This window comes from Malus domestica, chromosome 10 (genome assembly GCF_042453785.1).
Source record: "Malus domestica chromosome 10, GDT2T_hap1".
NCBI lineage: Eukaryota > Viridiplantae > Streptophyta > Magnoliopsida > Rosales > Rosaceae > Malus > Malus domestica.
Genome location: NC_091670.1, coordinates 24,879,795 through 24,895,758, shown reverse-complemented (window position 1 = coordinate 24,895,758; position 15,964 = coordinate 24,879,795). Strand labels below are relative to the sequence as shown.

Below are 15,964 nucleotides of genomic sequence, written 5' to 3'. Positions count from 1 at the left end.
GCCTCCAACTCTCTACCAAAAAACTCTTCTTTACCTCTGTTCTGGCTGCTTGAAGGTTCTTCCTATTGTTTTTCGGCCAATCTCTCTCTTTCTTGCTTCTTTTCTCTTCCATACACTAATAGTCTTTTGATTAAGGACCTGACTGCAACTATTTGGTCATTTCTTTTTTGTTCTGACATTACTGGTGTTAGGGAGTTGGGACAATATGGGGCATATCCCATTTTTCCTTGGTGAGGAATAACCTTTATTCCAAAAGCTTTTGGGGCGTCACCTTAGTCGGGCGGCCGTTCTTATCAGCTTCTAAGCATTGGATAATCCCAACACTGGGATTGTAAAAGCTGGCTTCTGTGACATTAGTTGTGGGGAGGAATGGCCATAACTCAACCTCCATCATCTTCCAAAATCCTGGTCTCATGGCTCTTTCCTCAAGGTAAACTGCTACTTGTTGGTGTTAAGTGGAAGACACAGAGAGACTCTAATGAATCCAATCGTGGGCTAGTAAAGCTCCATAAGTGGAAGTGATATCCACCACAAAGAAAGCTAACATGATTTGCTTGAAACCCAAGTCAACCTCCAGGGGCAATATCTCATGAGTTCTAGTGATGACTCCAGAGAAGCTGGAAACCGTCTTAAAGGACACTCATTCCAGATGAGCGGTTACATAAATAGGCTTGAGATGGTTGGCTAGGGTCAAGCTTTAACGACTGAAGACCATCATTTGTGAGCTCGGGCAAACTTGTTCTGCCTGACTCCTATTTTCCCGCTTCTTCAACACTAACATGTGCCATTATATGTTCTGTTGCCAAGTAATCACCCTCCATTGTGGTAGGTTGATCATGCTTGGGACAAAACATGGCAGATAAGACATATGTCATGTTTACGTGAAAGTTGCTAGATTCAGGTAAGTCTTCCTTCTTGCCCCTAATGTGGCCCATGAATTAATTTAACCAGGTCTGTGTTTCTTCGGGCAGCATCAGCTCGTGCAACGTTTCCTCTTGAGTCATGCCAAAGTTTGGCATTTGTTCTGGAACTTCACAAAGAATATTGATCAACAACGGTGAGGGCATCCCCTTCTTAGGTGAAATAGTTCCAAAACATATGGGTTCTCTTACTTTCGGTCCCCCCCTCACCTACTGTTTTTTATCCATTTCTTTCGGCTCTTCATCACTGTAAAGCCAAAGCTGGATAATAGATTAATATTAGAGGGATTGCAGGTCATCATGGTGTTGGCTTCGCTGCCATGTTCCCTGCTCTCTTCTTCACGTTTCTTCTTCCATATATGCTGCATCTTGTAACAGTTTTATTTATGAAAGATATATCAAAAACTCAACATGGTATCAGAGCAGGAAAAATAACCTGCTTCTGCATTTCTTCCAGCTGATTGTTTTCCATCTCCGACATGGCGGAAGAAAATTCTTATTCGTTTGGAGATGAAAATTCCCAGATACCGTCCTCCTCAACCATGTCTGAGGTGGATGTCAACCCAAATCAAAGATTAAGCTCGGTCTTGTTAAATGAGTTTAATTACTTACCTTGGTCGAGAGTAGTGAGTCTTGCCTTAGGTGGAAGGTCCAAGCTAGGGTTCATAAATGGAAGCATCGAAGTTCCTGATGTTTCCTCACCAACTTATGAAACCTGGCTTTGCAAGGATCAGCTAGTTATGTCATGGCTCCTAAATTCCATGGAACGTAAACTAGCTGAAATATTAAGTTATTCTGAATCATCATTCAAGCTATGGGAGACAGTCAAGGAGATGTATGGCAGCCAGAACAATGCTGCACGTGTGTTTCAATTGAAGAAGGACATTTCAAACCTACAACAAGAAGGAAAGCCCTTTGTTCAACTCCTAGGCAGCATGAAGAGCATGTGGAATGAGTTGGAAATGTATCGGCCTCATACAACTGAGGCGTCCTTGCTACTGAAAAGGGCAGAAGAAGACAAGATATTCCAACTCTTGTCAAGCCTCGATTCAGGATACGAAGACCTACGAAGCCACATACTCATGAACCCCGAACTACCTTCCTTCACCAACGTATGTGCAACAATCCAACGTGAAGAAGTACGAAGGAAAGTCATGAACATTGGCACAAAGACCAGTGTAACTGAAGCAAGGGCTTATATAGCCAACGAAAGAAAATACAAAGTGAAGAATCCACACTTAAAGTGCCAACACTGCAACTATACTGGTCACGTTAAGGAGACATGCTGGATTTTACATCCAGAATTAAAGCCAGAGTTCATGAAGGATAACAAGGGCTCACAAAGACTGAACCGTGCACCACACAGAGCCAACAATGCAACTGCCTCAACCTCTTATGGGTCTGATGCACTCAAGAGCTTCACAGCAAATCCAGCTGCACTCATAAATGAGTTTGCAGTGTATCTTCAAAGCAAGAAAGAAAGGATTAAGAGTGACCAAACGGTCAGTTTTGAAGATGGAAACTCAATAGCTTTGCTAGGCAAGTTCGCTGGATTTCTGACAGACACACAACACATGGCCCGAGATGACATGCAAGGTATCATGATTGCTTTCAAAACTGCTCTTAATGTAAATATGATGCATGATTTTTGGATTGTTGATTCGGGTGCCACAGATCATATGACCAACCATGTTTCTAAGTTTCACAAGTTTGAAATTTTTTCAAAACCTTCTCAAGTCTCAACGGCCAATGGTGAGAGTTCTAAGGTTTTAGGGAAGGGAAATATCAACTTAATGTCGAACAAAATTGAGTCAGTAGCCTTATATGTTCCTTCTTTTCCATTTCAACTTCTATCTGTGGGAAAAATCACCAATACCTTAAATTGTTTAGCCATTTTCTCTCCTCACAATGTCATTTTTCAGGATTGCCTCACCAAGAAGACGATTGGTGAAGGGTTTTACCTAGATGGCCTCTATTACATATCAAAAAGCAGTCCTAGAGGATTTCAAGCCAAGTCCAGTCCATCCCAAGATAGTCAATTATGGCATCAACGTTTAGCTCATCCTTCCCAACCTGTTTTGTCATCCTTGTTTCCAAACTTAGGGAATGATTTAATTTCGTGTGAAACATGTCATTTGTCTAAAGCCACCAGATTGCCTTTTACCTCATCCTTATCTAGGACTAGTAAAGTTTTCGAACTAGTTCACTCAGATGTATGGGGACCAACGTTTGAATCTTTTGATGGTTATAAGTATTATGTAACTTTTGTTGATGATTTCTCTAGAGCCACATGGTTATACCTTTTAAAGTCTAAGAGTGAAGTGATTGAAGTTTTTAAGGATTTTCACAATCTTGTTAAGAACCATTTTTCCTCTCAAATTCAAACCTTAAGATCTGACAATGGCACCGAATATATGTCCCATATCATGTCACTATATTTGAGCAAGCATGGTATCATGCATCAAACAAGTTGTGTCGGCACACCTCAACAAAATGGTGTAGCTGAAAGGAAAAATCGTGACATACTGGAAAAAACAAGAGCATTAATGTTACAAATGAACGTACCAAAGAGATTTTGGTCCCAATGAGTCATGGCGGCTGTGTACATCATCAATAGACTTCCTAGCCGAGTCTTGGGGTTTAAATCTCCACTTGAAGTCATGAAAGGAAGAAAAATCAACCTTTCACATCTTAGAGTCTTTGGTTGTGTCTGTTTTGTTCATATACAGCCACACCATCGAGACAAATTGGACCCTAGTGCTCTCAAATGTATTTTTCTTGGTTATTCATCAACACAAAAAGGATATAAGTGCTATGATCCTCAACTAAGAAAAATAATTGTATCTAAAGATGTTCAATTCCATGAAGCTAACCCTTTTTTCAGCAAATCACATGAAGCCACAAGTCAGGGGGAGTGCATCTTAGACCTAATTCCTCTACCAAGAATCTGTACTCAAGATGTTTTAAATGACAGAGGTGCTAACCATGACCACATTGATGAATCTTCTACACCTCTCATTGAAGTCAATAATGAAGGTACTCATGCTGATAGTTCTGTGCATGATGATGACTCTGTGCATGATGATGACAACGGCAACATAGAAAATCCTCAAAGTGTGGATGAAAATTTGAATGAGGATGAGACAAATCTCCCAGTACCTAGACGCAATCCTCGGCGTGATAGACAACCTCCCACAAGGTTTCAAGATTTTGTCACATACAAACCGAGGCATCCAATTTCAAATTGCGTATCGTATCAAAAGGTAACTCCATCTCATGCTGCCTTTCTTAACAACATTTCAAGTCACAGTGAGCCTCAAAACTTTTATGAGGCTAATAACCAAGTTGTGTGGAAAGAAGCAATGAGAGATGAACTCAAAGCACTAGACCAACACAAAACCTGGAGCATCACCGAACTTCCACAAGGAAAAAAGGCAGTGGGCTGCAAGTGGATATATAAGATCAAGTTTAATTCTGATGGTTCGATTGAGAGGCATAAAGCCAGGCTGGTGGCTCGAGGATTCACTCAAACATTTGATGTGGATTACAAGGAAACATTTGCTCCTGTTGCAAAAATGAACTCAGTGAGGGTCCTATTGTCTGTTGCCGTCAATAAAGGTTGGTCTATGTACCAAATGGACGTGAAGAACGCCTTTCTACATGGTGATCTTGAAGAAGAAGTCTATATGAGATTGCCACCAGGACACCCTCAAAGCCAGGAGCCTAATTTGGTGTGTAAGTTACATAAGTCAATTTATGGATTGAAGCAATCGCCACGTGCTTGGTATGCAAAACTAAGTACCGTTCTTCATAGTATTGGTTTCAAAAGGAGTAATGCAGATTCATCATTATTTGTTCGTACGAGAGCTGCGAGCAAATTAGTTGTGTTGATATATGTGGATGACTTAATAATTACAGGTGATAATGCTGCTGAAATCACCACCCTCAAACAGTCACTTCAACAAAAATTTGCGGTTAAAGATCTTGGGGTGTTGAAGTATTTTCTTGGAATCGAAATGGCATCTTCTTACAAGGGACTATTTCTTAATCAACGAAAATACGTCATGGACCTTCTTAAAGATGCTAATATGAGTAATGCTAAGCCTGCACTTACCCCTCTCGATAGCAAGCTCAAGCTTGACTTGGGAGGCACGCCACTCTCGGATATCAGCTTATATCAAAGGCTTGTCGGCAAGCTGATTTACCTAACGATCACCAGACCAGACATCTCACATTCAGTAAGTATCGCCAGTCAGTTCATGCACTCCCCCACCATCGAGCATCTGAACCTTGTCAAAAGGATCTTACATTACTTAAAAGGGTCTGTTGGTCGTGGCATCCTCATGGCGAAGAATGACAACACTCAAATCATGGGGTACTGCGATGCTGATTGGGCAGGAAACGCACTCGATCGCAAGTCCACCACTGGTTACTGTACCTTTGTTGTGGAAACTTGGTCACGTGGAAGAGCAAAAAACAAACTGTCATCGTAAGATCAAGTGCCGAAGCTGAATATCGTGCAATGGCCTCAACAGCGTGTGAGCTGATATGGCTAAAAGGACTTTTATGTGACTTAGGTGTGTTCACAGCTCAACCAATGACCTTATTTTGTGACAACCAGGCTGCCATGCACATAGCATCAAACCCCGTCTTTCACGAGAGGACAAAGCATATTGAAGTCGACTGTCATTATATCCGTGAACAAGTACAGTCGCAGGTGATTCAGACGCATTATGTAAAAAGCTTCGATCAGCTGGCTGATATATTCACCAAACCTCTGGCTTCCCATCAGTTTCAAAGGCTCATCTCCAAGCTTGGATCCATCAACCTACTGGATCCAGCTTGAGGGGGAGTATTGGATGTCATTATTAAAAGTAGGGTTAAATATTAGAAGAATAACAAGCTTTTGTCTAGTGGTGATGGAGAACAGCTCAGCTTGTTGTCATTGCTTAGCTGTTACTTTCGGTCCCCCCTCACCTACTGTTTTTTATCCATTTCTTTCGGCTCTTCATCACTGTAAAGCCAAAGCTGGATAATAGATTAAGATTAGAGGGATTGCAGGTCATCATGGTGTTGGCTTAGCTGCCATGTTCCCTGCTCTCTTCTTCACGTTTCTTCTTCCATATATGCTGCATCTTGTAACAGTTTTATTTATGAAAGATATATCAAAAACTCAACAAAGGTGCTATTGTTACTTTTTGTATCTTTTGCACATTGTTTTATTTTTTGTTTATTGTCATATATATGAATAGGAAAGATGATAAGAAATGTGTTGTTGGTTGGGAAATAGGAGGAAAAGAAGCGAATCAAAAAGGTTATATAGAGACTTACTGATAATAATTTTGGAATGTTAGTAGACTCAAGATTGCAGGTTGGCAACCGATGGTGCTAAATGATTTGTTAGATTATTCAATAGTAATTTTTTATTTTTCCTTATCAGTTATTAGCCGACCCTACTTAGTGGGAAAAGGCTTTGTTGTTGTTGTTGTTGTTCCTTATCAGTTATTGTTTCAAAGGGTGAAAAAGAGTGAGGGACACGGGAAGAGGGGAGAAAGAGGACAAAAGAATGGTTTGTGCTACTTTCAATGCTTTGGGTTAAAAAAAAGAAAAAAGGTTCACTTCACTCACTTTGATTGAACTTTTCGTTTCTTAAGTTTCTCTTGCTATACATTTAGTGTGTATATTTCTTATTTATGTGTTTCTGATTCTGAGATTGTGTCTCTTTTGCAGAGCATGTGGTGTGGAAACACACCAGCGAGGCCTCACTTTTGATGTCAAACTCAAGTGTGGCTCTAATCTAACTCCCGAAATTCTAACATAGCGTGTAGGAATGCTAATGTTTTCCTGTGTCATCTTCATACAAAGGTACGAAGAACTAACTATGTTTAGTTTAATGGCTTTTTGGATGCTTAAAAATAAATTTTAGCCAAGTCCCTGCATGAGGTTGATGTTATAAATTTTTGGACTCCATTCTTAGAAAATTTTGGCATTTTCATCAAATGAGGTTCTTTCTGTTTTGGACTGTGGGTTAGAAGTATTAAGACATTGACGCTTGAGTGTTTGAAAATTAGGTGCAAGACATATGAGCTTCTAATCAAGAAAGACCTGCTACGACTACTGTATTATTTTACTTATTGTATAGTGCTTCAAAGAGAAAAGTAGAGACAATTAGTTCTCATGAGAGTAAGACTCTGTCACTGATTCAATGGATCATGTACAATACTTTCAGTCTGTTTAACTATTCAGATTCTTTTTCCTTTTTATTACACAATTGTAAATTCAATATGATGTCATGTAATTTCACTCGATTAGATCAAATTGATTTGCTGTTTCCCAATTTGAAGTTGAGTCACATTGGTGGGAAGCAATTAAGAGGCACATCTTCTAATTGGGTCGTCGTCTTCTTTCTCCACTTCTGAGTTTTTCGGGTCGATGGAGTCATCTGCTTCTTCTGGGATTTTCGGGGCCATATTTGCGCTTTCGTCCAAGAATTTGGTATTATCCTCTGTTTTTTAATTTATTTTTCTTAAGTTTGTGAGGGATTTTTCTTATGTCCAAATACAGGTAATCTAGCACGCTCAATTTTTCATGTGCCTTCAATTTCAGTTTTTCTAAGCTTCTCCTCTCTTTGAGTTCCCATATTGGGAAGATCGTCTCTCTACAAATCCCACGTGAATGTATTGTTTCATATTCGTCATACATAACTCAACGTTCTCCCTTTTTTAATTTCCTTTTTTTAAATATTTGCTTTAGCTTTATTTGAGAGATCATTGTTGTGTACTATAGTTGATGGAATTGATCTGTCTGGTTCTGTGCAGGTTCTCATTTGTAGATTGATTGATAGGCCTTTGTTTCCAACTCTGTTCAGCGGCTTCTACCATGCAACTCAGATACTCTCTTGGGTACGTTCCATATGAGTTTCAACTGCATATATGTATGTGGCTTTAGATTTGTTAGTTCAATAAATTGTAAGCCTTCATTTTAAAATTATCACTTTAGTCTAAAAGGAGTGAGAAATGAAGTTGGTCATATAGTATGTTTTGTAATGTCATAAAAATCTGTTGCAATGGTGATACTGAGTAAATATTATATTTATGAAACAATGCTAGATTTGTTGGATTTCTTTTCTTTTTTTTTTACTGTGGATTCTCTTTAGTCTTTTCTTATGTAATTTTTGGTGCTTTCACAAACAGAATATTTTTTTAGATTACAATTTTTGTTAATAGGAACTTTTAAGTTCATCCATTTGATTCCCACTCATTGTACAATGTGTTTATATGCCAGCTCACTTGAATATCTATAAAAGCAAATTTGTTTATCTTATTGACCTCATTCGAAGAGTGCATCCGGCGTGTTGTGTGACCGTCGTATGCCACTGAAGCTCAAGGGAAAATTTTATAAGACGGCAATAAGGCCGGCGATGCTGTATGACTCAGAATGTTGGGAGGTGAAGCATCAACACGTACATAAAATAGGTGTAGCGGAGATGAGGATGCTTCGTTGGATGTGTGGGCACACGAGAAATGATAAGATTAGGAATGAGGTTATCCGAGATAAAGTAGGAGTAGTCGGAAAGATGAGAGAAAACTGGTTACGGTGGTTTAGACATGTGCAAAGAAGGCATAGTGATGCTCCGGTTCGAAGATGTGACTACGGGACAGAGGTTCAGGGTCGAAGGGGTAGAGGAAGACCTAGGAAAACTTTGTAAGAGACCCTAAGAAAAGAGTACCTGGATCTAATGGAAGACATGACACAGAACTGAGCGCAATGACGTTTTATGATTCATATAGCTGACTCCACTTAGTGGGAAAAAACTTTGTTGTTGTTGTATCGACCTCATTCACTCATGTATCCTTCAGTTTGTTCATAATTGTGTTGAATTTATTCAACTTAAATGTGTTTTATTCATCCGATTACGCCTGAAACAGTTGGTTCCCGCAGCAACGCGCTGACGTAATTTCTAGTAAATCACTAAGAGCAAGTCCACTCCTAAGGACTTTGCGCCAGCACCGAGCGCATTTATCCACTCAAGTGAACAGTAATAGACTTGAGTGAACAGTAATAGGTCAAGGCATCTCACCCCTAAAAAAATGCGTTGGCACCTAACGCATTTATTTGGTGTGTATTTTTTTTTAAAGTTTATTTCAGATAAGATTTTTAACTAATTTCTGATAAAATTTCAAATAAACTTAAAAAAAATACACACAAAAATAAAATTACATACTCATCAAATAAACTTAAAAAAAAAACACACTAAATAAATGTGGTGTAAGGTGGAAGATGAGGGTTAGGTATTTATAGAAAAAAAAACAACTTTTTTAAAATTTTACTGTATTTTTAAAAAAAAAATTCTGTATTTTTTTATATTTTTCAATTAATTTTAATGTAGTTAATTAATCTGGACCGTTGGATTTCAAATCCAAGAGCCCAAGATCAGACACATGGTCACGTGCCAGCAAATGGCCCGGCTTCTTGGTTAGCCTGTTTTGTCCTGGCCCAGAGACCAACATGGGCTGGGTGCCAGGCTGTTAAACCGGCTGAAGGATATGATCAGGGTGCTGCGCTGCTATTTGGACTGAGTGTTGGGCAAAATCCACACCGGTGAACTTGCTCTAAAAGTCAGGACTGGATATCACATCAAGTGAGGGTTTGCTTTATGCAAGTCGGCAACTTAACTTTACAGATGATGTGAGGGTTTGTCCAAGAAAAAAACTTTACAGATGATGTGTAGTTTGAAGGGTCAAAATATGTGTGTTTCGCGGAAAAAGTTTGGCAAATTACACTAGGGCCTCGAAAGAGCTAGGTTTTACAATATTTCCTCCTTAAAACGGAAAATTGTCCTCTAAACACGCATCTTTAACTGATTGTTAACTCTACAAGATGCACCAACTAAGCAAGCCAACTGCAAAACCAACAAATCTGAACTTATAAGTCATACAAAGTAACCAGTGTTGAACAAACAGATATTTCTTTTTAAGGCCACTAGAAAGGGTAACCTATTGTTCTGATATTATATTGTCACGCCTCGAATTTGAGCCTAAACCCATGCAGGTGACACTTCACGTTACTTTTTGCTCTCATGCTCGAGTTTAGTTTGGGTCAAATCCAGGGCGTGGCAAGAGTAGATTGGTCAAAGTCATCCACTAGGAAACTTTTTGGCAATATATACATAGAAAAGGTCATTTTGGGACCACTATGTTGCCATTGATAGATGATATTGATTGATATGTTTCCTGAATTCTGAGATTCTCCGTGATCCTTGATTTTTTTGTAAAATTAAATCATTCATTTTATGTGTTTCTTATATAGCAATTATACTTGTAAATCAAGCAATTATACTCATGTAATTCAATGATAATTCACCCTCAAGACCATCGAGGTATTTAGCCACTTACCTTCTCTAAGTCCTTTACTGTGCTCTCAACTTTTTCTGTTGCAGTCCATAATCTTCTACGGTACTAGAGCATGTTGTTTTTCGTGTGAGGTCTAATGGCTACACGTGCTCTACATCACCCGATTTGTGAGTCGGGAAAACAAGAGACTTTGCATGTGCTTATAAGTCATTGAGCTACTCCCCATATTGCCATTGGTTTTATCGTGAAATCTCAACTTTCTTCGGCCACTAGCTAGTGATAAGTCAATCCTTGACATTGTTTCCATTGAATGGCTTGAATGCTTTAAAGGTTTCAACGTTTTGCAACTTTTCTTGCTTGATTGGTTACCTTCATCTATAATCAACCACTCGTTCCACTTCATTCTCTTTTTTAATTATACTCACAAACTGTATCAGGCTATTAGCTTGTGCCTTGGGAGGAACAGCGAGAGACATGGAGTGTATCATGACTCTGTTGTCTATGTGCCGCAGATCATTAACATTTACTTCTTCTTCTTCATCTTCTGCCACTGCTGCCGCTGCTGACGCTGATGGTGATGTTGATATCTCTCCTCATCGGGAAAAGTATGATGTGTTTATAAGTTTCAGAGGCGAGGACACCCGACTTGGAATTACCAGCCATCTTCACGATGCCTTGCTTCGGAAGAAAATCGAAACCTACATAGATTACTGGCTTGTGAGGGGAGAAGAAATTGGACCTTCCCTGCGAAAAGCGATTGAGAAATCTAAGCTTTCGGTGATCATATTCTCACAAAACTATGCATCTTCCACATGGTGTCTGGATGAACTCGTACATATACGAAGATGCAAGGAAGCATATGGCCAGCTGGTTATACCCGTCTTCTATGACATCAGTCCATCAGATGTACAAAAACAACAGGGAAGCTATGCAGTTGCGTTTGCTCAACTCGAAAAACGTTTCAAGAACAGTATCGACAAGGTGCACAAGTGGAGGGCTGCTTTGACAACTCTAGCCAATCTATCTGGGTTTGATAATTCAAACAAAACTGGGTAATTAAGTAACTCCATAATTTGTATAAATTTTCTTCTGCTTGTGATCATTTGATTCATACAAAATTAGTTTAGGCATACTTATTACTAACTATTGTCTGTCCTTCATAATCATATTATACTTGCCAGGACAGAAGCCGATTTGGTCAAGAAAGTGGTTGACGATATTTGGAACAAATTGATTCGTGAATCATCATGTGATTTAAAGGGTCTGGTTGGAATTGAAAGACGCATTGAGCAAATCGAATCTTTGTTATGCATTCATTCACCAGACGCTTGCATCATTGTAGGAATTTGGGGGATGGGTGGTATTGGCAAGACCACCCTTTCTGAAACTATATTTCACAAACTTTCTTCTAAATTCGAAGCCAGCTGTTTTCTTAGAAATGTTAGGGAGAACTCAGAACAAACAGATGGACTGTATCGCTTGCAAAATAAACTTCTTAAAGAGATATTAAAGGAAGAAGGTCTATCCATGGGGTCAACTTTTGTTAGGGAAAGCCTCAGTCGTACAAAGGTCCTCATTGTCCTTGACGATGTGAGTGATTCAATGCAAATGGAACATTTAGTTGGCAATCGTCTTCAGTTTGGCACTGGCAGTAGAATCATTATCACGAGTAGAGATAGGAGCACACTTAGGCAAACTGTTGAAGAGGATAAGATCTACGAGGTTGAGGGATTAAAACCCGATGACGCTCTTAAGCTCTTCCGTTTGCGTGCTTTCAAGAATAATAGTACTTGTAGAACATATTATGAGGAGTTGGCAGAAAAGGCGGTGGATTATGCTGGAGGCATTCCTTTAGCTCTTGTACTTCTGGGGTCCTCATTTCTAAATTGCAAGAGCAAAGAAGAATGGGAAGATGAATTGAACAAATTGAAACAATTTCCCAATGAAAATATCCAAAGAGTGTTGAGACTAAGTTATGATGGATTGGGAAGAAATGAGAAGGAGATATTTTTGGACATAGCTTGTTTTCATAAAGGGAAGCATGTGGATCATGTAAAAAAAATGTTAGCTATTCGTGGATTCTTTGCAGGGGCTGGAATTAGAATTCTCATTGATATGTCTCTTATATCGATTCATTCAACAAAGAAAACCGTAGAGATGCATGATTTGCTTCAAGAAATTGGAAGCACAATTGTTCACGAACAATGTATTGAAGATCCCGCTAAACGTAATAGGTTGTCCAATGATGATGATGTCTATCGTCTACTGAAAAGTAATACGGTAAGGGCCAAATGAATTCAATTTCCTGTTCTTTTTATTTCCTTTTTTTAAGTAAAAGCAAATAGAGAACTTTAGATGATAACACACCAAAAAAAACCTCACTTACTCACTTATAATAAAGACGTCAGATTACTACATATTCAATAAAATAATTAAATTTTGTTGTACATATATTTACATTTAAACTTGGCTCTTATTGTCAGGGAACTCCGATTGTTCAAGCCATATTGATTAACTGGTTTAAGATTGAAGAGCAAACATTGAAATGTCCAGACTTCAAAGTAATGTCTAACCTAATGATGCTAATTGTGGTTAGCTCTGAAAAGTTTGGCACTTACTATAAATTAACCGCTTCTGTAAACCTTCCCAATTCTCTTCGTTATCTTTACTGGCGTGGATATCCTTTCAAAAGTTTGCCGTCAAAATTTTCTCCTGAAAATCTAGTTGAGCTTCATATGCCGGAAAGCCAAGTAAAGGAGCTTTGGAATGAACCCCAGGTATATATGCTTATTTTTGTTCTGGTAAAAAATGCAGTGTAGAAAGTCTTGCTTATTAATACTCTGTATTTTTCTTTACTTTTGTTACAGAGACTTGTGAACTTAGAAGTGATCAATCTACAGTACTCTAAATATCTAACGGAAGTTCCAAATCTATCTGGGAGTCTAAAAATTGTGGACATAAATCTTTGTGGCTGTGAAAGTTTGGTTGAAATTCCTTGGTGTTTTCAACATCTCCACAAGCTTACTCATCTTGATCTTGCAAGATGCACAAGTCTTAAATATCTTCCAGAGATGCCAGAGAATATTGAAGTCTTAGATTTATATCACAGTGGTATACAGGAGTTGCCTGAATCAGTTTGGTCTCACGAAAAAATTTCTTACTTGGATATAACAGATTGTAGAGACCTTAAGAAACTTCCAAGCAACAGGTGTAAGCTGAAAATCTCTGGTTGTTTTGATCTACAGGGCTGCACATCTCTTGGCCAGGTTTCTGAGCTTCCCAGGGATATAAGTGAATTATCATTGGTTGGTTGCAAGAGACTTGTGAGTCTCCCAACCAACATTTGTAAGTTGAGATATCTCAAGGAACTCGATCTCTCTAGCTGCTCTAAACTTGAAAACTTCCCAGAGATCTTGGAGCCAATGGAGTATTTGGAATATCTTAGTTTAAGTAGAACGGCTGTTCTAGAGCTACACTCATCAATCGAATTTCTCCCTGCTCTAAAAAACATTCAACTAAGAGATTGCAAAAGGCTTTCAAGTATCCCGAGGAGCATTTGTAAGTTGAAATCTCTTGAGAGACTTGATCTCACAGGTTGCTCTGCTCTTTACGAATTCCCACCAGTATTGGAGCCAATGGAACATCTGAACTTTCTTAGTTTGAAAGGGACAGCGCTCGAAAAACTTCCTTCGTCTATTGGAAGTCTAATTCGGCTTGAAACATTAGATCTTGATATGTGCAAGAACCTTAATGTTGTCCCAAGAAGTATCTACAGTTTAACCAACCTTAAAACTCTCAGCTTTCGTGACTGTCGGGGACTCCAAGAGTTGCCATCCAGTTCTGTTGGTTTGCTCTCTTTGGAAGTTCTTGACCTCCGTCGCACCTGCATATCAGAAATCCCTGATGGTCTCGTTGGCTCAATCTCATTGCAAGATTTAATTCTGAGTGAAACCAGGATTAGGAGCATACCTGCAAGCATCAGACAAGCTTCTCGGTTGCATAGACTAAGCTTAATCGGGTGCAAGCGGCTTCAATCATTACCAGAGCTCCCAGTGTTATGTGATCTTGAAGCACAAGGATGCACGTCGCTGAGTACAGTGTCAAGTTCATGGACAGCACTCATACAAGGTTGGGATAAATACGACTCTTTTGGGAAACTTGATTTTTCTGATTGCCGAAAATTGGATCATAATACAAGGAGCAACATAATGGATGAAGCACATATTAGAATTATGCGAGTGGCAACTGAGCCATTAAAGAACCCTTATGGGAACCCTTGTGTTAGCATTGTATGTCCTGGAAAAGAAATTCCAAATTGGTTCAGCTTCAGCTATCAAAGTGAGGGATCTTCAGTTCATATCAAGCTTCCTCCAGATTGGTTTCGAACAGATTTATCAGGTTTTGCTCTCTCTGTCATTGTTTCTTGTGTTTCCAACTGCCAGGGAGACTTAAGGGTAAGAGCTAGTTTCACTGTTAAATTACTGGGTGAAAGCCATGAACTGTTCACTTCTCTATTCTACATCCCAATTCGGAGATTGAATGGCTACTGTTATGACCGACATCTCGTGTATGTGTGGAATAAGGCCTTTATAAGTGAAGAGGTAGCAAAAAAATGCTCCCCTGATGTTTACAAACTTGCCAATGAGGCCTCTGTTGAGTTCTACCTGCCAAAGTTTTACGAACAACACATTCCCAGTGCGAAGGTGGAAAAGTGTGGTATATGCCCGTTTTATGCTGAAGATGCTGAGAAATTCAAAGTTGATCATGTCTTCGTATCAGGGGAACCAAAAATACCAGAAGAAACAAGACAGGATGAAAATTTGGAAGCTTGTGGATCAAGTTACGAGAACAAAGCAAATGAAAGTGATGACGAGTCATTAGCCAGTGAATCAAGTTATGATCAGCTGGAAGCAAATGAAAGTTATGATGGTCAGAAGCCTAGTCTTTTTTTTGTAAACCACTGCTGTCTTCTGCGTTTCCACGACTGGTGTTGCTGGAGATCACCTGGCTTTAGTTTTGTCCTACACGGATTACTATTAGCTTTGTACAATTATAAATATCAATGAACGGTTGATGAACAGTAGGCTCGCTTAGTCATTGAGTTGAGATATAAACTTTTTTATTATCTTTCACTTTTTAAGGGTTTTTTTTTTTTTTTTTTTTTTTTGTTTTTTTGTCCCGAATGTCGCATCAAATTATTGAATTTGTCTATACCTTTGGGAGATGTAGCCTTTTTTGCCTAAAGCCTTAGAGTAGAGGTTTATGCCTAGGCATGCACCTGAAGCAAATGCAAGTTAAGATTACTATGAAGCCATCATGTTACTGGAAGTGAACATTCGAAAAAAGAGAAATACTCGAATAGTTTTATAGCTCAACTGCCATGAGAAAAATATATATGAATGGCCCTGACATGCCCCAATTCCGGTATCCGGAAGACACTGGATTGGCCATGTGATGGTCGACATCCGATGATGACTCAAGCCATCCAATCCAGTGGCGGATCCAAAAATTCATCCGAGAAGGGGCCTTTAAGCCAAATGAAAGAAATTAGAAAAATAAAAAATATAGCAATACAATTAATTGGAGAACAATTAAAGTTTTTATTTTATTTTTTGTATTGTCATGGAAAATTTTAATAAAAAAAGAGTGATGGAGCTTTAAAATTTGAACTAAAACTTTAGTACTGGGATG

General features: G+C 38.9%; 1 protein-coding gene across 1 annotated transcript; it reads left to right on the top strand.

The window, feature by feature from the left end:
- Positions 1–10,631: 10,631 nt before the first annotated feature.
- LOC103429332 (disease resistance-like protein DSC1) lies at positions 10,632–15,405 on the top strand. The gene is made up of 4 exons (XM_017330649.3): positions 10,632–11,325; positions 11,455–12,553; positions 12,757–13,050; positions 13,141–15,405. The coding sequence occupies exons 1-4, from the start codon at positions 10,748–10,750 to the stop codon at positions 15,337–15,339; spliced, it is 4,170 nt and encodes a 1,389-aa protein (XP_017186138.3). The 5' UTR covers positions 10,632–10,747; the 3' UTR covers positions 15,340–15,405.
- The last annotated feature ends 559 nt before the right edge of the window (positions 15,406–15,964 follow it).